Source organism: Kogia breviceps, chromosome 2, assembly GCF_026419965.1.
Source record: "Kogia breviceps isolate mKogBre1 chromosome 2, mKogBre1 haplotype 1, whole genome shotgun sequence".
NCBI lineage: Eukaryota > Metazoa > Chordata > Mammalia > Artiodactyla > Physeteridae > Kogia > Kogia breviceps.
Genome location: NC_081311.1, coordinates 129,448,274 through 129,475,991, shown reverse-complemented (window position 1 = coordinate 129,475,991; position 27,718 = coordinate 129,448,274). Strand labels below are relative to the sequence as shown.

Sequence of the window (27,718 nt, the reverse complement as noted above, 5' to 3'; positions counted from 1 at the left end):
TCATGAGACTGGAACCGTGGCTCACTGATGAAGCAGGTTCTCCTCAGTATTCAACCCCTAAATGTACTTAAGGACAAACAAGCTTACTATAACGAAATTAAACATTCTAGGGAACTCCCTGGCAGTCCAGTGATTAGGACTCTGCTCTCTCACTGCCGAGGGCATCAGTTCAATCCCTGGTTGGGGAACTAAGATCCTGAGAGAGACGTGGTGCAGCAAAAAAAAAAAAGGGAAATTAAACATTCTAGGGTGGTAGACATTTTTTTTTAAAAAATACAGGGCTTCCCTGGTGGTGCAGTGGTTGAGAGTCTGCCTGCTAATGCAGGCGACACGGATTCGTGCCCTGGTCCGGGAGGGTCCCGCATGCCACAGAGCGGCTGGGCCCATGAGCCATGGCTGCTGAGCCTGAGCGTCTGGAGCCTGTGCTCCTCAACGGGAGAGGCCACAGCAGTGAGAGGCCTGCGTACCGAAAAAAAAAAAAAAAAAAGTATAGAGAAGGCAATTGCAGGGTAGAGAGGACACAAGGAAGGGACTATGTCGGCTAGGACCAGCACCTCTGAAAAAATACAGTCAGTCCTCAAGTACTCAGATGACATGCTTTCCTCCTTACCCCCAGGTATATACAAAGAAGCAACAGAGATGGTGCAAGAAGAAGAGGTAAATCATTTTCCTGATGATTAAAAAAGCATCTTTAAGCTCTGAATTATATACAGAACTGGAAAGATATAGAAAGTTTTCCACAAGCAAACTTTTCTCTCTGATGAAAGTTATCCAACTGATGAAAGTGTACCACACCTTCCTGACTCCGAAAAATCGAGGCCTGGATTTGAACTTAAACCATTTGTCTAGCCAAGTGGGAACTCAATTTTTGCAGATCTTTGTGTACAATACTCAAAAAGGATGCAACCCCAACTGTCAAGTTCCCAATGGCATCACTGTACTTGTTTTTCATGTTAGGAGCCACTGTGAAGTAGAGAGTTACCCCCTCCGCAGACCAGGGGGCATTTAAAACAGGCAAACAGGCTCATGCGTGGCTTTCAAAGGCAACTCAAAACAAGTAGAGCTGTGAACAGAAAAGCCACAGGTTCCACAAGGCATAAGTTGGCACCATCAGAAAGGTAATTTCAGTCTCAGCTGGGCCAGCTATGCTTGAAGGGGTTTTAATAAACTTGGGAAACTAAATATCCAAATGATTGACATTTGAAGAAACAAGGAGAATTACCAGGAAACTCTCACTAGAATTTTCAAAAACAAGGACATTATGCAAACAGCCAAGACAAATAAATGACTTTCTGCCCATGAGGGAGGGAAGCAGGAAGGAAGGAGTTAATGGAGATCCTTACTTCCTGAGTCCAAGTAAACTGCAGTGTCTTCCACTCTGGTCCTCTTACAACCCTTGCCCACCCTGCTTCCTGAGCCTGCACTATAAGATACCAGCACCACCAATTCCCAGGACTCAGGAGCTAATCTCTTAACACCACCGTGGACAAGCCTGAAATCTTTCAAAAACCTCCTCCTTGGCGTCTTAAGCCAAGGCGTGAAGCTTCCTAGCTGCTTCCCCTTCAACAGTCTGGCGAGGAATCAGATCTTAAGGCAAAACGGGGGGTGCACCACAATGCCAACTCCCACTGGGGCTGAAGGTCCACCATGCTGAGACTTGGGACAGTGGTTTTCTCTGGTCCAGTATCAGGTTCTCATGACCAGTCCCCACCACCACCTCCATCTCATCTTAGGAATGTAAGCAGGTGCTGTACCTACAAGAATGGTGCCTGGTCATCTGATCCCTGGATGTGTCACAAGAAACCCTAGGAGATGGACGAGAACTTTGAAAGCACCGAGGCCACAGCCCATAGCCCCAGGGAGTTACACACACAGAATGTGGGGGGCCTTGAAGAGGCGACACTGGTTTTCCATGTAGCTTGAAGAAAGCTACCCTGCCCTGCGGCTGCCCTTACACTGCCTAAATCACCAACCTGGGTACCCAAATAGCTATGGGATGGCCTGATGGGAGCAGGCGCTGCGACAAGGCACTGTCTTTTCCTACTCACACACAAGTATCTCTGACCGAAAACAAACCAACCTCAGATTTCAGGTCACTTAATCTGGATGAGGACACAAAATGAGGGAGAAATGCATCTTTTATGACAACATCAGAAATAAAACAGTGAGCTCATTACTAAGAGAGGGTTTATTTTCTTAAATACTTGGAATTCTTCAGTGATACAAGAGAAATTGGGGACTGAGGGGTAAAAGAGAATTAAAGAGTTTCCTAACTACAAATTCTGCCCATAAACTTTGTTTATATCAAGGAAAGCAAATATTTTCATTAACTGCAAGTCTGGTGGGGATGAGTTTCTAAAGAAAGCCATAACCATGAGGACCTTCAGCCTTAGGAGCAGCTGTGCTCCAGCACTTTGATTTTATGTGGTCTTCAATAAAACGGGACTTAGAGATGGGGTTTGGGGCGGAAGGGTTTCTATTTCAAGTTTACTTTGACATCTCACCATAATATCCGTCCCAAACATGTTGTTCTGTTGGTTTATTTTTCAGACACAATTAAAGATCCCTAACGTCCAACTTCCTTTTATCAGAAAGGCACAAAGCAGGGAAAGAAGTTTTATGTATGAGCAGGCGGCACAAAGAAGTGGGTGATCCAGTGGCTTCGAAGCTGGAGACAGCACTCCGGAGTCTGGTGCTTTAACTGCATCAGGCAAGGGGTACAGGTCAAAGTCAGTCCAAGAGCATCACAAGGATGCCGACACCAGTGCCAGAAAGTGAAAGTCTCCTGGGGCATCCATAGGACTAAACAACATTGGTTCTAGGCAACATGACACCAGAAATTCTCCAGTTGATTTAACATTCCTCAACAGATGCTTAAAGAGGTTTAAGAGGAATTAAAAACATCTCACTGCAACAACCAGCATGGCCAGCACATTTCTTTTAGCTTTGAATACATGTTTTTCTGTTGACTGTGACCTATTTTATTCCCCACCTCAATTAAGTGATGGGAAATACACCTCAGTCCCCCTTCCTGTTGCTGCAGCAGAAATGCTCAGGCCAGGTAGAACGACGCATCCTTTTTCCAGGGAAGGAAAACCATATTATCAACCACCTCCTCCAGTTCCCCTGGCAGGTGTTTCCCATTGATTCACCATGGACACGCACATCCACCCCAAGGTGCTTTCACTCTCAGAGAGCATCTAGTCCAATCACACAGGTTCTCAGACAAGAAGCCAGGGCATGGGGGTTATCCGTGAGGAGCAGGGCCACAGGTAGAACTTCCAAAATCCCAAGTGGCTGGCTCATGCTCTAACATACTCACTACTCTACATATTTAAGAACTTAACTTGGAGGGGGAAAAAAAGGAGGTACTCAAAATAGACATGTTTTTATTTTTTTAAAAACATTTATTTATAAAGAAGATGTGGCACGTATATACAATGGAATATTACTCAGACATAAAAAGAAATGAAATTGAGTTATTTGTAGTGAGGTGGATGGACCTAGAGTCCGTCATACAGAGTGAAGTAAGTCAAAAGGAGAAAAACAAATACCCTATGCTAACACATATATATGGAATCTAAGAAGAAAAAAAAAAAGTCATGAAGAGCCTAGGGGTAGGACGGGAATAAAACACAGACCTACTAGAGAATGGACTTGAGGATATTGGGAGGAGGAAGGGTAAGCTGTGACGAAGTGAGAGAGTGGCATGGACATATATACACTACCAAATGTAGGGTGGATAGCTAGTGGGAAGCGGCCACACGGCACAGGGAGATCAGATAGGTGGTTTGTATGCACCTAGAGGGGTGGGATAGGGAGGGTGGGAGGCGCAAGAGAGAAGAGATATGGGAACATATGTATATGTATAACTGATTCACTTTGTTGTAAAGCAGAAACTAACACACCATTGTAAAGCAATTATCCTCCAATAAAGATGTTTAAAAAAAAAAAGATAAACTACTACTTGTTAAAAAAAAAAACACATTTATTTATTTGGCTGTGCCGGGTCTTAGTTGCAGCACGTGGGATCTTCATTGCTGCGTGTGATCTTTAGTTGCAGCACACGGGATTTTTAGTTGTGGCATGTGAATACTTAGTTGCGGCATGTGGGATAGAGTTCCCTGACCCAGGATAGAACCCAGGCCCCCTGCATTGGGAGCACAGAGTCTTAGCTACTGGCCCACCAGGGAAGTCCCAAAATAGACATGTTATTTTATGAGTTAATTCTATAAAGGGGTCAGCACATTTTTGCTATACAAGTTTAGGCTTTGTAGGTCACATACAGTCTCTGTCATTCATATACATAACATACACGCACACACACATACCTTTTCTTATTTTAAAATCACCAACTCTGAGTTTCAAAAATACAAGACTGGAAAGAGCATGAAGATATAAGGTTCTTCCTGTTTGTAATAAATATAAGTAAATACACATACATATATATGTAATAAATAAAAGTAAATACACATACATATATACTTACTCACACGCACAAAAACTAAATCCAAGTCATAGTTTGCAAAGATAACAGAATTATCAAAGGGGATAAAGCCATCCAATAAGACTTTTTAAATTGGCAGAAATGGCTTTTGATAACAGTTCTTTTTTAATTTTTCCACTATTACGGGCTGTGAAAAGGGATTTAAACTCATAATGGCAGAAAATGCGAACCTGGGAGATGATGAATGTTTAAAGGCGGCTATGCAGAATGGCAATGTCCAACATTACAGATTGTAATTGTAAAGTGCATGGAGTGCAGGATTAGGGAAGGCTTAAAAAAAAATGAGGGCAACGAAGCCAGGGAGATGAAAGTAAAACTGCATTTAAAGAAGAGTAGATCTGAGAAAGGCAAGGGTGAGCTTAGACATTCAGGTAAATAGGTCTGCAGATGCAGGAAATAAGATTTCCATTTACTGTGCCATTGAAGTGGCTAGATGGAGGAGGGGTGAATGGAAGCTTAGAATAGAAAGAGAAAAGATGTTCTGTTTATCCAGTTCCAGAAAACGGGACTTGTGCAATACATTTAACTAGGGCATTAAATGTGTTAGGGCTTCTTTCGTGCAGTCCCTGCCTGGGAGTGCTCTCATGTTTCTTAAACATATTTTCCATCATAAGGCTTTATGACCATATAACTCATATATATTTACAGAAACCTAGAAAATTGGAAAAAATTTCCTCCCGCAAGTTCCCAGTATCATTTTTGAAACCCTCAGAAGTTTCTCTCTGCAACTGAAAGCACTTTAAACTGCTTTACATCTTACAGGATCTCCCCAACTACCCAGCCAGAGCTGACTGTTAATGTGCATTTTCAAAAAGAAAGATTAATGTACCCAAGAAAGCAATTTTCCAAAACATTATTCACACAGTCATGACTAATTCTCAAACAATACTGCTGAGAGGCAACAAAGCAGCTAACTCCAGAGTACAGAAAAATCTGGTCAATAGGGCAAGTTTACCCTTTTGTCTTAAAAACTCCAAGTGGGTTCTAAACAGAGCTCAGTAAAGACTATCCTCACAGTTTTATTCTTAATACTCGAGGGTTACAGAACCAAAAGCACTTTATTCCAAAACAAATGAGTAAACAGACTGGCATTTCCTCTCTAATTGGCAAAGTTTTCCCTTTAAGGCATGTTGCCATGCAAGAGATTGAGCTTTAAGAATATGTATATGACCTCAGAAACACTCCCAACTCCCAAGCCCCAGAGGGTGCACTTTAATATAATAAATGCTTTTTTAGATATACTATGTGTTAGGACAGGGTTTCAGACACTTTATATCATTGCAGCCAACTCATGAAGGTAGGTGCTAGTATTATGTCCCTCCTTCAGTGAGGAAACTGAGGCACGGAAAGCATCAAGTATCTCACCCAAGGACTCCGACAAATGGCAGAGTCAGGTCTGAACCCAGGCAATGCGATCCAGAGTCCATTCTCTCAGTACTGCTCCCTAAGGAAAGGCTACTGAGAGATGCCTTTCCACATTATATCATTTTGTATACCTAACAGGGAAGACCAAAAATAGTCTAGGTAGGTCTACAGGCACACAGTACCGGGCCACCATGAGAAGAACCCTGTTCCCTCACCTATTTTCACTTTTCATGCTGGCTGCTTAATTAGCTCCATAAGCACTCCATTTGGGAGGCACCCAGGCCCAGTGTTCATTAATTTCCTTTCAGTCACACCTTATGCTGTCACCATACAAGCAAAGTAGATCCGAGATAGATGTTCAGTCATCAAGCACCCTAAATAGTTTCTTCTTCTTTCACTTTATACTGTAAACTCATTAACTCTTGCAGCCTCAGGGCCTGCCCTCTCTGCCTGGGGTGGATGTGCTGAATGCCATTCCCACCACACAGGACAGAATCCTGATACTCTACATGGCCAGGTGATGAAGGAAGCCGTGGGGCAACTATGGCCAAAAGCAACCTGGGTTCAGGGTTCATCTTAAATCTGCGTGGAATTCATTGTTCTACATCTCCTTGTTGGGATAAACTCATTCCCCAAGTCCATGGGTCCTGTCAAACACTCCACACTTGGACTCTGAGATCTGCCAGGCCCGCTGCACATGACTAGAGCAGGAGTTCCCAGCCCTGCCACAGAAGGGAGCCCGAGCCCTTCCCAGGAAGGCTGTCGTCAGTGCTCTGGGGTGCAGCTTGGGCACCAGTAGTGAGTGAAAGCTCACTAGGTGATTCTCACGGACAGCCACGAACGAGAACCACCAAAGACTGTGGTCAAAAAGATCTGAAACGTTTTGTGTTCCTATTACAAGATAAGGGGTAGGGAGGAAGTGGTGGGAGGAAGATGAAAAGGAAAAGAAACTTGAGGGGATAATCATGTAGATGATAAAATAAAGATTCCCATTTTGCACAACGTGCATTCCTTGAGTGTATATATATATATATATATATATATATACACACACACACACCTGTGTTTATATACACATGTGTGCACACACTGTATTTTTTTTATGTATATATAAATAATGTAAATATACACACTCGTATACGCATGGAAGGTCTCTAAGAACGGCACACAGGATCCAGGAGCAGTGGTTGCCTCTGGGAACAGGAACTGACCAACTGGGAACATGGATGGGAGGTATATACACTTTTAAATGGTTTACATTTTTTGCTATGTGCATACGTTTCCTATGAATATTTTAAATCTACGTTTCCTAGGATTGAGCCAGGTGTGGATATGAAGATCTTAAGTCTAACTGGGCCACACACTATGGCCTAACTTGGCAAATGGGTGAGATGAAGCTCCCTTCCACAAAGACTGTTCAAAGTGACGGTGTGTGTGCTGACTGGTCGGAGGCGAGCTCGTTTCTGGTTGACGGAGGTGGACACAGGACAGGGGAGTAAGAAGAGCCCCAGGGCCGTGCTCTGAAAGAGGTGGGATTCTCGGCAGCCCCAAGCATTCTCGCTCTCACTGTGCAGCACAATCTTCCTCTCTCCTCACCCTCCACCCAGGCTCTTCCATGTCCTGGTCATCTCTGCTGCTTTGGGTAGAGTGTGGGTGCGCTCGCGCAAGCAGCTCACACAGGACAATCCAGAGCCCTAGGGAAACACCAGGTCTGCCAGGGAGAGGGCAAGATGAGGGAGGGGTATGCATGGGGACCTGTTAGTGGGGGGTAGGGGCATAAGGAGAGGCCAGAAGAGAAAGGAATAAGGCAAGATGGGACCTAGGAATACAGAGGTAGGAGGAAGAGGGGAGCAGCCAGTGGTGGAGCGGGGCAGGGTAGAGGTAGGGTGCGGGCGGTAAAAGCACGAATTCCCGTTTCTGTTTTAAACTACTGTATCTGGCTAACGGCCCTCCCAACACCCTGATAAAATACCTGTAACTACAAAGTAAAAGGCAACAACTCACAAGTGCAAAATCTACTCCAAAAGATAAGGGAGTGCCAGAAAAGGAAAGAATTCCTAGTAATTTTAAGGATGACAATGGAGCATATCCTTTGTTTTCATTGCAAAAATTGGTGGCCTAACCAGGCTTCAGCCCACAGGATGGTGAGACATCCATCCCCTGCCCCCGTGTTGGCTCCAGTATCTCCCCCTATAGCCACCAGCAGGAACCAACAGACTCCAGTAGATAAAACAGAGCTGATGAGATCTTTTCTCTTTCCATGAAAAGCCAACTCCCCAAACACCCCTGTCAAAATAATAAATGGTGGGAGACTAAGGAGCATGTAGCTTATTAGCAAAAGGAAAGGGGCTATCTTTTTGAAGATTCAAACAAAGAAGGTTGAGATAAAAATTCAGTGAACTGCTTGTCACCCTCAATAGAATATAGGGGGACATGGCCTCTATACCCTTCATATGGCATTCCTTTTTTGATTAGTATAGACTAATATTAAAGAGGAAGAAAAGCCAGGACATTTCAAAAGCAATAGCCGATTATTATCCACATTTCAGGCATAAAGAGTAAAACTAACACTACAGAAAGTCCACTCAGTGATAAAGAACAAGCTTGAGGTGTCCCCAGGATGTACGGGGAAGGGGCAAACATTTTCATGATGCAAGAAAAGATTACAGATATGGAAAACAAAGGTATTTCTGAGGAGAAACAAGGACAAAATAATTTTTAAAACTCAAAGAAGAAAAACCAATCTTTTTTGAATTGAGGTTTGCAAATTAAAAAAGGACCCACCTCAGAATGGCCATCATTAAAAAGTCTACAAATAACAAATGCTAAAGAGGGTGTGGAGAAAAGGGAACCCTCCTACACTGTTGATGGGAATGCAAGTTGGTGTAGCCACTATGGAAAACACTATGGAGGTTCCTCAGAAAACTAAAAATAGAACTACCATATGATCCAGCAGTCCCACTCCTGGGCATATACCCAGAGAAAACCATAATTCAAAAAGATACATGCACCCCAATGTCCGCAGCAGCACTATTCACAATAGCCAAGACATGGAAACAACCTAAATGTCCATCGACAGATGGATAAAGAATACAGACAATGGAATACCACTCAGCCATAAAAAAAGAAAGAAATAATGCCATTTGCAGCAACATGGATGCAACTAGAAATGATCATACTAAGTGAAGTCAGAAAGACAAATACCGTATGATATGACTTATATGTGGAATCTAATATATGGCACAAAGGAATCTATCTACAAAACAGAACCAGACTCACAGACATAGAGAACAGACTTGTGGTTGCCAAGGGGGGAGGGAGGGAGAAGGATGGATTGGGAATTTGGGGTTAGTAGATGAAAACTATTACATTTAGGATGGATAAACAACAGGGTCCTACTGTACAGCACAGGGAACTATATCCCATCTCCTGGGATAAGCCATAATGGAAAAGAATATTAAAAAACAATGTATATATGAGTATAAATGAGTCACTTTGCTATACAGCAGAAATTAGCACAACACTGTAAATCAACTATACTTTAAAAAAAATATTGCTGAGGCCAATGGCAAAAAAAAAAAAAAAAAAAGGACTCACAGTGCTCTAGGCTGTTTTCCTAGAGGGAGACCCATACCTAGACATAACCTGGCAAAACTTTAAGTTGATAGTTTAAAAAAACAAAAGTATCACAAGCATCCAGGTAAGTATATAGTTTTATAAAAATAATTAAGGGGAAAGAAACAAAACTGCTGAGACTTTCAAAACCAGAACCTAGAACCCAACTGCCCTCAGACTTCTTCAATTAGTTCTTAGGGCTGCTGTAACAAAGTACCACAAACTGGGTTATTTAAACAACAGAAATTTATTCTGATATTTCTGGAAGCTGTAAGTCCAAAATCCAGGTGTCAGGTGGGTCATGCTCTCTTTGAAAACTCTAGGGGAGAATCTGGTCCATGCCATTCTCTTAGCTCCTGTTGTAGCCTACAATCCTCAACGATCCTTGGCTTGCAGACACATCACTCCAAGCTCTACTTCCATAATCACATGTCATACTTCCCTGTGTCTGGGTCTCTTCCAAGGACACCAGTCATTAGAGCAGGGCCCACCCTAATCTACCTAATCTATTATGACCTTATTTTCATTTGATTATGTCTACAAAGACCCTACTTCCAAATAAGGTCACTTTCACAGGTATCAAGGGTTAGGACTTCAACGTTTTCTTTTTGGAGGGACACAATTCCACTCACAACACTTCTCTTCTCCAACATCAAGAGCCAAAAGCCAAAAAGCAGTATCTTTGAAACCTGAGGGAGCAAATAGCATGACTAAACCTTAAAAAGCCAAACCAAGTTTTCTGTCAAGTGCAATACCAACCAAAAAACATTCTCAGGTACTCAAAGGCTCAGAAAACGCCCAGCCCATTTATCCTTTTTGAGGAAAAAGTTACTTAAGAATCAAAATTAACTACTCAACAGTGGGGACATTATGAGTAGGGGGGGAAAAAGCAATAAACTATAACTCATGCCTAGCCTTCAACACTTCACTCAACTGTCCCTCTTCTGCTTCCACCCCCTTGTCACTCAGGAAATGAGTTTTTCAAACCATATCCTTCACCCCATGGTGCAGAAAGAACCTCTTTCTTTTTTTTTCTTTTTTACAAATGTATTTATTTTTGGCTGTGTTGGGTCTTTGTTGCTGAGCGTGGGCTTTCTCTAGTTGCAGCGAGTGGGGGCTGCTCTTTGTTGCATTGAGCAGGCTTCTCACTGCAGTGGTTTCTCTTGTTGCAGAGCACGGGCTCTAGGCGTGCGGGCATCAGTAGTTGTGGCTCGCGGGCTCCAGAGTGCAGGCTCAGTAGTTGTGGCTCGCAGGCTCCAGAGTACAGTCTCAGCAGCTGTGGCACATGGGCTTAGCTGCTCTGCGGCATGTGGGATCTTCCTGGACCAGGGCTCAAACCCGTGTCCGCTGCATTGGCAGGCGGATTCCTAACCACTGCTCCACCAGGGAAGTCCCCAGAAAGAACCTCTTTATCTGGTGACCTCTTAAAACAATAGTGCCCTGTGCAAGGACTTGCTAACAATGGCTAACATTTTCTACATGATTGTGACACTGGTCAGAGAAAGTTCTCATTACTGCTCCTCACCAATAACGCACCCCAAAGGAGAGTAGCACAGAACACCACAATGACCATTTTCGTTGCCAAGGAACTGAAATTAACAAAAAAAGAGGCATTTAAGTTTACCACAGGACTATTTTTCAAACATGCAGGATAAACATTTAAGCTAGTGTGCACAATTTTGTATATGCCATATGATGACAATGGGAAAATAATATGCACCACCAAAAACTAGAAGGAAATTCAATAAAACATTGATATGGTTATTCCTAAGAGGGTGGGAAGTATCAATGGTTTCTTCCCTTCTTTTACATTTTAAGGTTGATGTATGTTCTGACATTTTCATAACAAGAATATTTTATAAGACAAAACACACTTTTCCATTAAACATTTATGTGAAACATAAATTTGTATCTATCTCCTTTTACTTCCAGAGGTTTCCCAGCAAGCCCCTCCACTGGATACCTGTCAAGTTCCTGTTCTCATGAGTTCCTTTCTTCAGGAAGGAGGGCTCACATTTCCTTTATCCAGGCTCTTCTAACTATGCCCACTGGTTTTACTTAATCCACCTGGCTGATTTGCTCTCATCCATCTAGCCCGAACTGTCCATAGTCATCTTTCTCCCAGGTCTTACTGATCGGGGATGTTCTTCCTTGTTGCTTATTCCCACAGTGAAGCTATGGACTGGCTTCCTGTGACAGCCACTGTGTGGTCCAAGATCCAGTTCCCTACCCTGTACAGTTGACCCTTGAACGACATGGGTTGGAACTGCGTGGGTCCACTTATACACAGATTTCTTTTTAACAGTAAAAACTACCGTACTACACAATCTGTGGTTGGTTGAATGCACGGATGTGGAACTGCAGAGATGGAGGAACCACGTATACAGAGGGCTGACGATAAGTTATATGCAGATTTTCAACTGCAAGGAGGGTCACCACACCTCCCTACCATGTTGTTCAAGGTTCAACTGCATACTTCAAAGTAGTCAAAAGGAACCTCACTGCCCTAGCTCTGTCTACGCTTTCCTCTGCTTTTAACGTCCAATCTCCAAAAAATTAATCCTTCTCTTAGCATTAAACCAAAAACCGGCAACCTGAATATACCCTCTTATTTATAACAACATAGAAAACTCCACTTTTTACACAGAGCTTCCTTGGCAGGGGGTGGGTGTGACTGGGGAATGATGAGGGAAGGACCACCGTCCCCACATCGCACATCTATGTGATAGTGCCCGAGAACTGTACCATAAGGCAGCCCTGGGGAATGTAAAGACACACTGGATATCCAACTCCTAAAGCCATCCTCTACCTCAATTACACACCTAGCGCCACCATAACTATCAGAGCTCACTTACCCTTGAGCTTCACATTAAGTAAGTACCCAGGTAACATATCAAGATTTATTATGAGTTTTCTGTTTTAACTATATGTGTATGCTCACTGAATATATCTGCCCTAATAATGAGGGTGAGTAAGCTAGCCATTATTGAGACCTTACTTGGTGTAACAGACCCCCTGCTAAGCACTTTATATCCATTAGCTAATTTTTTCAACCTATTCCATTGCAAATAAATGCTGTCATTGCCCCCTAGTTACAGACGAGGGAAGCTAAGTAAGTTGCCTGTAAGCGGTAGATCCAGATTTGAACCCAGGCAGACTTGAGACCACAGTCAGAATCTCAATCATGGCATTACCCTGGTCTGCCTTCCCACACCGTGTAGATCCCCTGATCAAGGTGCATAATGAACATGGAGTGCTGTTGGTGTTTAAGAAATTCTGACTATCATCTACAGATAATTTAGCAAGTCATGTTTCTCTGAATGATAATCATCAGGAACATTCTGTCATACTGGACATGCTGACATTTTGGGGGTGGAAAAATAAGTGGAGGGAAAAAGACTTTTAAAACAATACTATAACCAGTACACCACCCCTCACTAACTACTCAAATCAAAATTGGCAGTCCCATCAGCAAAACTGTCTGCCAACAGGCCTCGTCACAAGAGAAAGGGAGAGTACTGAAAGCAGTACCATTTATCCTGCTTCAACTCCTTACAAGGAAAATGGGAGCTATAAACATTTTTGGGAAAATGCCTCAAAGTTTCTAAGCAGCATTTAAAGTTTCTCCCCCACAAACAGATTAAAAATACAATACAACCAACTCAGTATACATTCTAGAAAGCAGCAGAATAAATCAATTGTGTACATGTGGCTTTTTATCAAGATCCCTTTCAGGCTTGCACTGGGGGGCAGGGAGTAGGGGAGAGAATGAGATGACATTTCACGCTTTGACTCTGTCATTTTATTTGTTATATTCCTGCTCCATAATTACCACCACCATCACATAAGAAAGAAGGAAGGGGGCTTCCCTGGTGGCGCAGTGGTTAAGAATCCGCCTGCCAATGCAGGGGACACAGGTTCAAGCCCTGCTCTGGGAAGATCCCACATGCCGTGGAGCAACTAAGTCCGTGCGCCACAACTACTGAGCCTGCGCTCTAGAGCCTGTGAGCCACAACTACTGAGCCCACGTACCACAACTACTGAAGCCCACGCACCTAGAGCCCGTGCTCCGCGACAAGAGAAGCCACCACAATGAGAAGCCCACACACCACAAAGAAGAGTAGCCCCCACTTGCCACAACTAGAGAAAGCCCGTGCACAGCAACGAGAACCCAACGCAGCCAAAAATAAATAAATAGATAGATAAATAAATAAAATCAAATAAAATAAAGGAGGGAAGTAGGGAGGGAGGGAGGGAAAAAAGATAAAAGCATTGCTCAGTTTTTGAAGCAGCAGCCTCAATGACACGTCTGGTAAAATATCTTAGCAACAATGTCAATATTGTCTCATTCCAGCTAACCATATTACATTCCACTCTAATCATGATTTCTCAAATATAAAATGGAATGTGCATTACTCACTTAATTCATTCTCTGAGTATCACTGGGAAAACAGCCCTCTAACAATTTCTATAAAGCTGCATGAAAAATTAACAACACTGTAAATAAATAAATAACTAGATAAATAAACAAATAAATAAATAACATATATATATCTGTCCTGGGATAAACCATAATGGAAAAGAATATAAAAAAGAATGTAGGGCTTCCCTGGTGGCGCAGTGGTTGAGAGTCCGCCTGCCGATGCAGGAGACACGGGTTCGTGCCCTGGTCCGGGAGGATCCCACGTGCCGCGGAGCGGCTGGGCCCGTGAGCCATGGCCGCTGAGCCTGTGCGTCCGGAGCCTGTGCTCCGCAACGGGAGAGGCCACAGCGGTGAGAGGCCCGCATACCGCAAAAAAAAAAAAAAAAAAAAAAAGAATGTATAGGGACTTCCCAGGTGGTCCAGTGGTAAAAAATCCACCTTAAAATGCAGGGGACGTGTGTTCAATCCCTGCTCAGGGAATTAAGATCCCACATGCCACAGAGCAACTAAACCCACACCACAACTACTGAGCTCGTGTGCTTCAACTAGAGCCCACGTACTGCAAATTACAGAGCCCACACGCCCTGGCGTCCATGCGCCACAACTAAAGAGCCCACGCACCACAACTAGAGAAAAGAAAACCCACACTCCATAACTAGAGAGAAGCCCATGTGCCACAACGAAAGATCCTGCATGCCTCAACGAAGATCCCACATGCCTCAACTAAGACCTGACACAGCCAAAAATAAATAAATGATAAATCTTTAAAAACATGTATATGTATAACTGAGTCACGTCGCTGTACAGCAGAAATTAACACCACATTGTTAATCAACTATACTTCCATTAAAAAATAATTAAACATCAAAATTATATTCAATGGCTATTCGTTTTTGTGTATCTAACTTGCAAGTGTGAGAATAAGCAAGTGTTGATGAGGAATCTGCATAAACACAAGAACCAAATAAAATATACTGACAAATTACTTTGATCAAATCCTGCCTCTTGTTATTTCTGTAATGGAATCCTTTCACTCATCTGCTTGTATATACCTGTGTTTCAAATTCATCTTTATAGGGCTGCCAAGAACAGAGTCTACTAGCTAGTGGGGGAGCTCCTTTTCCTAAGAGTTTTCCAAGTTACATACACATACCCCTGCCACGGTTGGCTGGAGCTGGTCCTGCCAGACACAGAAACAAATGGCATGCCAGCGGCTCCCGAACCTGCCTAACCACTCAAAAACCATAAAAAAAAAAAAAAAAAAAAAAAATTACAGAAGCCTGAGTCCCACCACGGTGAGTAATGCAGTAGGTCTGGTAGGAATTTGAGTCACAAGTGCCTTCAATGAACTAGCCAGGTTTAGTAATCACTGCACTAGAGCCTGCTCTTGTAAAGCCGAGGTGAATACTGAGTCTCACAGGTACACCCCCTTTGAGTGCACAGAGCTTCTCTTCTGCTGGTGGTGGATCCTTGCATTCTGGCCTCACATTCCTCCCCCTCCTCCCTCCCAGCAAACACATGCCACCCCAGACGGCTGCAGCAACTGCCCCACAGTACTCCACTAGGGGCTGGCCTACCACGCTCTCTCCTCCTGCACCAGATGGAATGGCCAGGGCCATGTATGCCACACAGACAAGGGAACCAAGGAGACAAAAATATCTGAGATGCCGCCATTTTGGCCTAAGCCAAAAGGAGAGGGTCAAGGGGCAGAAACAAAGAAGCCAGAGAGTATAGAAATTACCATCAATTATAATAAGAGCAAACATTTATGAAATGCTTACAATGGTCCAGGCACTGTTCCAAGCACTTTAACTCACTGCATCCTCAGGACAACCAACAACCCTCAGAGAGAGATGCTGTTATCATCCCCATTTCACAGATGTAAAAATGGAAACAGTGAGGTTAATCAACTTGACCTGGGAATTGAACCCATGCAACCTGGCTGCTATACTGTCCTGATCATAAGGTTTTGGAGACAGCAAGACAAACTGGATTCAAATCCTGGCTCTTCTACTTAGCAGCTGTGCAGTCTTAAGCTAGTTCCTTAACCTCCACTAGTAAGCTACTGTTTATAAGCATGTAGCACACTACCTGATACACAGCAAACACTCAAAGCACAACTTTTATTAGTACTGCCACATTTTACCCCAGGGGATTCACTTCCTGGTGAACTGCAGTTCACTTCCTAGTTTTCTTCAATACCTTGAAGAAGAAAAACATCTCACCTGCCCCTCTCAACATTCGAGTATAAAAAACTCTCCATGTAAATTCAAATATCTATATATTTTATTTCCCCAAAACAGATACTATGTGAACGCAAAACAAAACAAATTCCCTTCATCATCAACATTACCATGCCTGAAGTTTTAAAAAACAAATCTTCGGGGCTTCCCTGGTGGCGCAGTGGTTGAGAGTCCGCCTGTCGATGCAGGGAACACGGGTTCGTGCCCCGGTCCGGGAGGATCCCACGTGCCGCAGAGGAGCTGGGCCCGTGAGTCATGTCCGCTGAGCCTGCGCATCCCTGTGCTCCGCAACGGGAGAGGCCACTGCAGAGAGGCCCGCGTAACGCGCGTGTACGCACACACACAACAATCTTCCTTTCATTTGACCCTCGTAATTACTCTATGACACAGATAGAGATTATCTTCATTCTATTTATTTATTTATATTTTGGCTGCATTTGGGTCTTCGTTGCTGCACGCGCAACTTCTAGTTGCGGTGCACAGGCTTCTCATTGCGGTGGCTTCTCTTGTTGCGGAGCACAGGCTCTAGGCACTCGGGCTCAGTAGCTGTGGCTCACGGGCTCTAGAGCGCAAGCTCAGTAGTTGTGGCACACAGGCTTAGTTGCTCCACGGCATGTGGGATCTTCCTGGACCAGGGCTCGAACCCGTGTCCCCTGCATTGACAGGTGGATTCTTAACCACTGCGCCACCCGGGAAGCCCATTACCTTCATTTTATAGGCAAGAAAACGGAGGTTCAAAAAAATGAAACAACTTTTTCAAAGAGAACTAGTAGGTACATTCAACCTGGAACTCTTACCTAAGTTTCCTGAAGCCAAACCAGCAGAGTGCTTATTCATCTTTAAGATGCTGCTTCCATAAATCAGAAGGAATTTGAGGTACTGTTTGGGGAGCCCGATAACCATGGTAACAATTTAATGGATAGAGGGGGGAATACCCCAGAATCTCTTAATCTTCAGAATATTAGAGCTAAGGATATAAGGAGGTTTAATCAGATTAGCAGGATCAAAACTCTCACACCATACAGGGAAAGAAAACCGACCTCCCTGAAATAATGACTTATAACCTCAGTCACTTTTCAACACTGAACTTACAGAATTAAAACAAAATCCTTCCCTTAATCCTATAAAAAATGAAGTCTGAGTTAGATGAATCTTAGGTTTTATAATTCAAAACTAAACATGACATGTTTCACTTGCTTAGAACTCTAGCTAGTAAACGATCAATGGTTAACCACTTAACAAAATATTAAAACACCTATTGAAACCAATAGAAAATTAGGTAAATGAACAGGCAGGACAAAGAAAGAAATGTAAATTTTATTTTTGTCAAACACTTATATACTATCTGCCAAGCATGGATTTAAGTACTTTATAAATATTAACTCATATAGTCATCATAAGTGACCCATGAGGCACAGAAAGGTTAAGTAATTTGCTCAAGTTCACACAGTTACTAAACTACGGAGCCAGGATACAAATCCAGGCAGTGTAGCTTCAAATGGCCCATAAACATATAAAAATGCCTTTGGATTCATTCTAAAGAATTGCAAAATTAAAACAATGAGATATCACTTTTGCCTATTATACTAGAAAAGATGAAATATTGATAGTTTGATTATAACCTATGCTGATAAGCATGTGAATAAACAAGCATTCTCACATACTGAAGGTGCAACCGTAAATTTAATGGCACTTTTTTGAAGGGCAATTTGACAAAATTTAGGAAAATTATAAATGAATAAACTTATTAACCAACAATTTTTCTTACAACTATCCTTATGAAAGGACAGGGAGTTATGCACAAGGAGATTTACTCTAGTATTGATTGTAATGACAACAAAAAAGATAAAACCATCAACGGGGATAATAAAACAAGTTATAGAATATCTGTCCAATGTAACACTGAGAAACTTTTTAAAAGCCTATATATTAGTATGTACTAATATGAAAATATGTCTAAAACTGTATTCAGTCAACATGGTAACTTACAAAATAAAACACACTGTAAAGTCTATCGGTTTTCTTAAGGATCTATACATGTACACATATGCATGCATACACATATATGCATTGAAAATATCTAGAAAGATCAAATAAACTATTAACATTAATATCCTTTGGGGAGCAAAAATGGAAGCAGAGAAGAAATGGAGAGTATCTTTACTTTTAATACCATTGTATAACTTTTTTTAATGATTGTATATTTAACTATTACATTTATGGTGTTTGAGTGACTTTACCAAAAAAAGGATGTATTTACAAGTCTCAAGGACATCAAGCAGAAATGGGCTTTAAGATACAGAAAGAGATATTACAGTGCTACTGAATCCAGATTAAGGCCATGTAAGAATTTCTGAAACTTTCTAGGGAAGGGGGAAAACACTTCTGGAGAAGGAAAAAAATCTAAACAAGTATCCCTGGAGAAAGAAATTATAAAGTAATTCACTGTCTTCTATCTCAGGGATGTGTTTTCCTTTTTATTTACTCAGTGCTAGAAATAAAAATAAGGGAACTAGCCAGAGACATAGTAGAAACTGAACTAGTCTGGAGTCAAAAGCTATACCTTGAGCCCATCTTTGTTTTAACGAGCTATAAGGCCTTGGGCAGCTGCTCAATGTTTTCCAAATATTTCTTAAAAACGGAACACACTGAACTCAATTTCTTAAGGTCCTTCTAGATCTAAAACCCTTTATTTCATTACTTTAGCTTAGTTTGAAAAAAAAATCCATGTATCTAAGAATATAAGCCATGGACAATGTTTTTTACACTTAAGACTACAGCAATATATTAAGGAGATGCTTCCCTGTCTGGAATTATCCCTGCCCGCTATCAGAAATTCACAGGATGAGGGCTCCCAGCACATCTAGGGAGCGGGAAGCGCTTAGACTTTTTTGACTGTGTACAGAGGTAGAATGTTATTAGGTACCATGGAAAACCTAATGACTCATTTGTGTTGGCTTTATGCCTTTATTTTGGTTTCTCTATAAAATAAGTTTCTTAAATATAAGTCAATCAGACTAGCAGATCTCTAGCCTCAGTACAAACATGAAATTTTTAATAATGCAAGAGACATTGCTACCCACTGAAGGGGCAATGTGACTTTCAGCAACTTCAAGGAAAATTCCCCTACGAGTAACTTTATAAGGAAACCCCACTACTACACACCAGGGCCACACTTGGAAAAGGGAAGAATCAAACTAAAGAGTCTCTCACATTGCCAACAGAAAAAATGTACAAGGACATAGAAAGACAATTGTTGAAGAGGAACTATAAATGGGCACTAAATATTTAAAGAGGTCTTCCGATCTCAAAGAAATGCTAATTAAAAACAAATACATGCTTTAACCTATAAACTTGACAAATATTATTAAAATCCACAAATACCCAATACTAGAAAGAGCCATGCAAGCAGGCACACTCACACACTGCTTACACAGGTGGCGACCAACACAATCCTCCTGGAAAACAATTTGTCAAGAAGTACCACGAGCTTCTGAAAAGTTCCTTTCCTTTCACTATTAATTCCTTATCTAGAAACATTCCACTAAAATAATCAGAGATTTATACAAAGATACGTATTTTCCAGAGGGTTTTTTCTTTAATGAATGAGAAAAATATGTAAACAAAATTCACCCAAACAAAATCATGGTATATTGGTACAACAGACTCTTAGGCATTTTTCAAAGAGTAACGACATTAAAAAGGATAAAGCAAAAGATAAGAATTAGGAAAAAACCCCAGGATATTCTTTATCAGTATTTTACAAATTTTCCACAATGAGCACATATTATACTGGGCATTGATCAAAGGCCCATATTTATTCTGACTTTAACTTTCCCCAAACCAAAATGGATATAACAGTTGATGGCACCTTAAAATTGCTACCAGCCAGGGAATGGTTGTAACATGGCAAGCACTAACCATGCAAACCTATGTTATTACATCTGGTCGAGTGACTAGACAATTATAACCTCCTCCAGGTTTCAGTCAACAGATCACTTAAGGTCCGTTATGGAAGGAAGAAGAGCCCTGAATTTTATCTGAAAGCCTTCCATTAAAACCTCCTTCTGAGATCATGAAAGAGTGGCATCAAACTTGCAGAATGCATGTCTGCAGCTTGGAAGAAAATTCCTGGAGAAAACAGTGAAGGCTCAAAAAAATGCTGCAACACCAATGCTCTTAATGGTAGAGAAGATGATGTCATATGAAGAAAAATGAGTACTGACAACTAGGTGAAAAAAATTATTTAGAAGAATCAGGTTCTGAATATAAATTTGAAATACCTTAACCAACTTATTTCATTTTCCTTCCATTTTATGAAAAAGATTGAGATATGTAAAAATAACTTTCTAAAGAAAGAAAATTTTCAGTAAAGTATAACATTTTAAGTAATAAAGTATGTCAATTTAATTGACAGCAGTTTTTTCTTTCGTAGCAGTACCCAAAATAATGGTGTGTTTTATAACCAATGAAGTACTGTGTAACATTTATGATCAAAACAATAAAGACAAGTGCTATGGGCTGAACTGTGTTCCCTCAAATTCATATGTTGAAGCCCTAACCCCCCAAACATGATGGTGTTTGGAGAAGAGGCCTTTTAGAGATGATTAGGTTTAAATGAGGGCATGAGGATGGGGCCTTCATGATGGGATTTGCATCCTTATAACAAGGGGCACTGGAGTGCTTGCTGTCTCTCTTGCCATGTGAGGATTCAAGTATAAGGCAGCCATCTGCAAGCCAGAAAGAGAACCTAAAACCAGAACCTGATCATGCTGGTGCCTCGAGCTCAGAATTCTAGATTCCAGAACTGTGAGAAAATAAACTTCTGTTGTTTAAGCCACTCAATCTATGGCATCGTGTTATGGCCGCCCAAACTAAGACAACAAGAAAATGTGCCATCAGAAGTCAAAATATTTTTAACATCTGGTACTTGGAAGGAAGTTTTCTACATAACTCTAAAGTTATGTAGAAAACTTTCCTGGGGTGGGTTGGTGAGGTGGGGGGCAAACAAGCCCTCACAAAGATACAAGGCATTAACATATAAATTGTTGGATTTTGGGGCTTCCCTGGTGGCGCAGTGGTTGAGAATCCGCCTGCCAATGCAGGGGACATGGGTTCGTGCCCCGGTCCGGGAAGATCCCACATGCCGCGGAGCGGCTGGGCCCGTGAGCCATGGCCGCTGAGCCTGCGCGTCCGGAGCCTGTGCTCCGCAAAGGGAGAGGCCACAGCAGTGAGAGGCCCACGTACCACAAAAAAAAAAAAAAAAAAAAAAAAAAAAATTGTTGGATTTTGAGAACCAAATGTAAGATCATTAGGAAGGCAGCAGTGCACAGGTGGCTCTCTTCCATCCTCAACCCAGAGTTTGCATCCTCTTCACCTCTGCTACCAGCCAGTTCCATGCTCTATATAAACTCCAGACAAGTGCCCAAACCATTATAGGCCCCTATGATTATGTCTTATATCAGAGACATCATTATTACTGAGTACTCTGTGCTCTGGGACAGTCTCAGGGCACAAAGAATGTCATCATGTACCCAATATAGCAGTATGATGCTCCCAAAGTCCCTTAAAAATGGACAACTCTCGGGCTTCCCTGGTGGCGCAGTGGTTGAGAGTCCGCCTGCCGATGCAGGGGACACGGGTTCGTGCCCCGGTCTGGGAAGATCCCACATGCCGCGGCTTAGGCCCATGAGCCATGGCCGCTGAGCCTGCGCGTCCAGAGCCTGTGCTCCGCAACGGGAGAGGCCACAACAGTGAGAGGCCCGCGTACCAAAAAATAATAATAATAAAAAATAATAATAAAAAATGGACAACTCTCACACAAACTTTTTTTTTTTTTTTTCCCGTTGCGGAGCACAGGCTCCAGACGCACAGGCTCAGCGGCCATGGCTCACGGGCCCAGCCACTCCACGGCATATGGGATCTTCCCAGACCGGGGCGCGAACCCGTGTCCCTTGCATCGGCAGGCGGACTCGCAACCACTGCCCCACCAGGGAAGCCCCTCACACAAACTTTTGAGAATGAAGAATTAAAAATCAGCTCTAAAGTCTTATTTCATCCTGACCCCCATGACAGTGCTGTGGCCACCAGAACACAGGACAAGAATCTCTGATTCTACATTGGCACCACTGATGGCTGATGTGTTATAAACAACCTCCCACCAAAGGGAGAGGGGGCGTGAGAGACAGACACAGATCCTACATTCCAACTCATGATTTCCAATATGAATAAGGGTTTCTCAATTTGATGCTGTATACCAAGGCTAGGGCTACCCAACGGGTTACCCCTGATGGTCATCTGCTGACTGCAGGACAAATGTAAGGTCAAAGCCCTCAACCCCTAAAGGAAGAATCATTTAGTTTAGCTCATCCTGCATGGAAAAAAGAAGTCAACCTAGGTCAAAATTTTTGGTAGCCTATCTCCCCTCTCAACAACTATGTTTGCCAATAGATTAAATCAAATCCAGTTTTCAACATTTCTGTAGAATACGTATAAAACTTATGTAAATAGGTCACATGAAAATTCAAATACGGAGCTTTTTATGAGAATTAAGAAGCTATACATGACAAAACTCTCTGAAGACTTGGTCTATTGAAACTAAGACCATTGGTTGTTTTTTGTTTTTTGTTTCTTAACAGTAAAGCAGCTTGCATGAACAAAAATCTGTGAAATGAAATTAGGTTTGACATAAAAATGGACTCTAAATTATTAAATTTTTGTATTAGCTTTCTTGTTGCATTTACACATATACATACAAAAAGGGACCCAAGTAAATAAATGTTGTCTGAGAATTTTGCTACATCCTTTATGATTCGGATAGGCTGTGACTTGCTAGAGGTTGTATTGACCATAAAAAGTGGAAGATCCAGGATAAGTCTTGATTTCACCTTCTCAGTCCAGACTTTTCTCTAATTACGCCTCTCACAGGAAACAGCTCAGATGGACCAGCCGTGGTCCATTAGGTATAGCGCCTGACACACATGATAAATGCTCAGTATTTGTGCCCATCCTTCTCTTTCATCCTTTATATATCCCTAAAATGTATGGGGAAGCTATAAAGAGGATGGGCAATGGAGCCTTCCACATATAAAGACCTTTACTAATAAGGATATGTTGAAATGAAACATCTCAGCAACTTTATAAACTGTACTTAGAAATCTATTCTTAAAGCTGCTTGCTAATTCCCGAAATTTCTTTAGTAAGGGGAAAAGAAAAAAGGACAAAATGAAAAAAGGACAAAATGCAAGCGACCTGAAATAGGTTAAAAGGTAAAACAAGTTATAAATCAAAGTATAAATCACCATACAACAGACAAATGACTCAGAGCTGCTTCAGTTTTATCATGAGGGAAAGGCTAAAGATGGCAGAAGAGCCTTTAGTATCCAAAGTCAATGGCAGAATCGGTATTTGGAGAGAGGACATCATGGATAGAAGCTTCTGGAACATCATTCTCTTGCCTGAGATCAACAGGGAAGGAACAAGATGTTTTAGAAGGATTTTGTTTGTTCTTTAAAGTACCAAACAGTTTTCTCAAGAAAGAAAAGATGTACTGAATATCTAGCAGAAGCCATATGTCAAGCAAGGCACTTCTGTAGACAGGTTATCTTATTTAACCCTGACAACATCCCTGTAAGGTAGCTTAACTAGGTTAAGAAATTTGTCCAAGTACACAGGGAAGTGAACAAGCTAGGATTTGAATTTGCATCTTCAGATTCCAAAGGCTGTGCTTTTTCAAGACTCTGATGTGAGGGGTGACGAAGAGAAAAACTGATGAAGGGACCAATTGAACCAGAGGGAACAGCATTCCCATTCCTACTAAGAACCAGCCTGTTCCATTCTATGTTCAAATCCTGTCCTACAGGGTTTTGCAGAATTTATTTAAATGCTCTGGTAAATAGAAATACAATACCTTTAGAGTGAACTATTTCTGCTTATTTTGTTGCTTGGGAAACATTTTTTGAGTCAGTTAACAACAAGATACCAAATATCCATAGCTCAGCAAGACAATCACTGCACTAAATTCCTAAATAATAGTCCACAACCACAAAAAATGGGCAATGCAGCAGAGAATAATCAAAAGCAGCTTCATATTTTCCGGATAAAACAAAGCATCGTTTGTATTGAGGCATTTTTAGAAGGTACCACTGAAAGCCAGACTGCAGCCTGGAATGGCTTAAAATACCACATTTAACAATCACATCAATGGCTTTTAAACTTTAGAGGCAAACAGCTTCCTTTTACTACAAATTCAAAGTGAAGGATTAGATGCAAAGCTAACAGATTCAGGACACATTCAAGATTAGGGACTATCCAATGCCTTAATTAACACCATTAATTACAAGTATATTGAGCCAACTAGCTGGGTTTTAATGATGAAACGGTGAAGGTCAAAATTTTTAAATAAATTGCTTCAAATTAAGCCCCCCTGCTGAAAAAAGAACACCAATAATTAAACTGAAAGGAAAAGCCTAATAAACGATTATTTTGGCATATTTAGCAACCTTAATCAGTCTATATTTTAATTGGGACAATACAAGAATTAGGAGTTCATCAAACTTTGCTCTTCTGCCTCAACTTGGAGCTACTGGGCTGGCCAAAAGGTTTGTTTGTTTTTTCTGTAAGATAACTCTAGTAGCACTTAGTTGTCTTTAACTTCATTCAAAATAATTTTTAGATTGTATGTGACAGCTGTCATATCAGCATTCATTTAAAAAAAAGACATCAAAATTGGTGAATTTTTGTGTAGCCATTTTAATATTGAAGATGGAAGAAAAAAGCAACATTTTCAGCATATTATGCTTATTATTTCAAGAAAGTAAAAACACAACTGAAATGCAAAAAAAGATTTGTGCACTGTATGGAGAAGGTTCTGTGACTGATTGAACATGTCAAAAGTGGTTTGCAAAGTTTCGTGCTGGCGATTTCTCATTGGACAATGCTCCACGGTCAGGTAGACCAGTTGATCAAATCGAGACACTGAGAATAATCAATGTTATATACCATGCAGGAGACAGCCGACATACTCAAAATATCCAAATCAAGCGTTGAAAATCATTTGCACCAGCTTGGTTATGTTCATTGCTTTGATGTTTGGGTTCCACATAAGTTGAGCGAAAAAAACCTTCTTGACCGTATTTCCACATGGGATTCTCTACTTAAACATAAGGAAAACATTCCATTTTTACAACAAATTGTGACGGGTGATGAAAAGTGGATACTATGCAATAAGGTGGACTGGGGCAAGCGAAATAAACCACAACAAAGGCTAAAGAAGGTGATGTGTATATGGTCAGATTGGAAGGGAGTCCTCTATTATGAACTCCTTCCAGAAAACCAAACAACTAATTCCAACAAGTACTGCTCCCAGTTAGACCAACTGGAAGCAGCACTCGACAAAAAGAGTCCAGAATTAGTAAACAGAAAAATCATAATCTTCCATCAGGATACCGCAAGACCGCATGTTTCTTTGATGACCAGCCAAAAGCCGTTACAGCTTGGCTGGGAAGTTCTGATTCACCCGCTGTATTCACCAAACATTACACCTTTGGGTTTCCATTTATTTAGGTCTTTACAAAATTCTCTTAATAGAAAAAATTTCAATTCCCTGGAAGACTGTAAAAGGCACCTGGAACAGTTCTTTGCTCAAAAAGATAAAAAATTGGGGGAAGATGGAATTATGAAGTTGCCTGGAAAATGGCAGAAGGTAGTGGAACAAAAGGGTGAATACGTTGTTCAATAAAGTTCTCAGTGAAAATGAAAAATGTGTCTTATTTTTACTTAAAAACCAAAGGTACTTTTTGGCCAACCCAATACTTCCACACCAACAGAGGGCAAGTAGGAGAGTTGGACAGGGCAAGAGACTATGGCTTCAAGATTGGCAAAGGCAAAAGGGACACATAGAGATGGAAAAGGGATTAGCCCTTTCTAGGAGGGTAAGAGGCCTTGCCCATCTAATGCTTCCAGATTGGTGTCACTATTTCCAGGGTTAAAAGGAAAAAAACAAAACCACTATCGACAGTGAGATTTGATTACATCGTAGATATAAGATTAAATTAGGTTTCATTTCTTGGAGACCAGTAGGAAAAAAAAGTCCAAACAAAACTAGCCAAGCCATGTACTTGCTCTGTGAAAGCAGTAACTATTATAATGAGCTTACTAGATATCTGTGTTGGTTAGCTTTTTTTTTTTTTTTTTTTTTTTTGGTTGGTTAGCTTTTGAAGTGGAGAGGACCTGCAAATGTCTACAACTGAGACTCCTCCCTAACGCACATCTTGGTGGGAGATGAAGTCCACGTTGCCCTAGAGAAGCTAAGAAGTCCAAACACACACTTGCTCAGCCTCTCCTACAGCCAGAACCCAGGCATGGTAACCAGGCTCAGCCCTTTTGATGTACCTACCCCACACTTTCAATTTCCCCTTGGTTATTCTTAAGCATTTTCACTTCCAGATGAATTTTAAAATCAACTAGGTGAAAAGCAAAACAAAACAGGATTTTTAAGGCAGTGAAAGTACTCAGTATGATACTGTAATGGTGAATACATGTCATTATATACTTGGGCAAACCCACAGGATGTCCCACACCAAGAGTGACCCCTAATGTAAACTACGGTCTTCGGGGTGATGATGTGTCAATGTAGGTTCATCAGTTGTAACAAATATACCTCCTTGATGGGAGAACATTGATAAAGGGGACACTAGGAATGAGTGGAGGCATGGGGTATACAGAAAATCTCTGCACCTTCCTCTCAATTTTGCTGTGAACCTAAAACTGGCTCTAAAAAAAAGCTACGTCTTTAAAAAGAAAATAGTTGGGAGATGCTGCGCGGAGACCCTCTGCACCCCTGTGAACATTGCGCTGCGAGTGGCGTGGAGCGTGCGGGCTGCGCTGTGCAGCCTGCGCGCCATCTCCGCGCCCAGCGCGCTCTGCCCTCCGCGGCCCTGGGGACTGCGGGAGGGCGCCGTCCGGGCGCTGCGCACTGGCCCCGTTCTGCTGTCGGGTCGTAAATTCACAGACAAACATGAATGGGTAACAACAGAAAACGGCGTTGGAACAGTGGGAATCAGCAATTTTGCACAGGAAGCTTTGGGAGATGTTGTTTACTGTAGTCTGCCTGAAGTTCGGACAAAATTGAACAAACGAGGAATTTGGTGCTTTGGAAAGTGTGAAAGCTGCTAGTGAACTCTATTCTCCTCTATCAGGAAAAGTAACTGAAATTAATGAAGCTCTAGCAGAAAATCCAGGACTTGTCAACAAATCTTGTTATGAAGATGGTTGGCTGATCAAGATGACGCTCAGTAACCCTTCAGAACTAGATGAACTAATGAGTGATGAAGCATATGAGAAATACATAAAATCTATTGAGGAGTGAAAATGGAACCCCTAAATAAACTAGTTTGAAACAACTTAATCTAGCATAGTTGTCTTAAATTAGTGGTGGACAGATTTTTAAAAAGCAACTTTTAGCAAAAGAAACTACTTGCAACAATGTTGCCTGAAGAAAATACCCCTTAACTTCCTAATGAGTTCACATAAACACTATGAATCTTTTTCACAACACCCTGTGAT

General features: G+C 41.7%; 2 protein-coding genes across 10 annotated transcripts in view; one reads left to right on the top strand and one right to left on the bottom strand.

The window, feature by feature from the left end:
• The window catches only part of TANC1 (tetratricopeptide repeat, ankyrin repeat and coiled-coil containing 1), a 234,614-nt gene that overhangs the window by 130,259 nt on the left and 76,637 nt on the right, over positions 1 to 27,718 (bottom strand). The window lies entirely within an intron of this gene.
• Positions 535 to 27,616, top strand: LOC131751513 (glycine cleavage system H protein, mitochondrial-like). The gene is given in 3 exon segments (XM_059055370.2): positions 535 to 657; positions 26,954 to 27,288; positions 27,290 to 27,616. Coding segments are annotated over 3 exon segments (690 nt in total). The 3' UTR covers positions 27,522 to 27,616.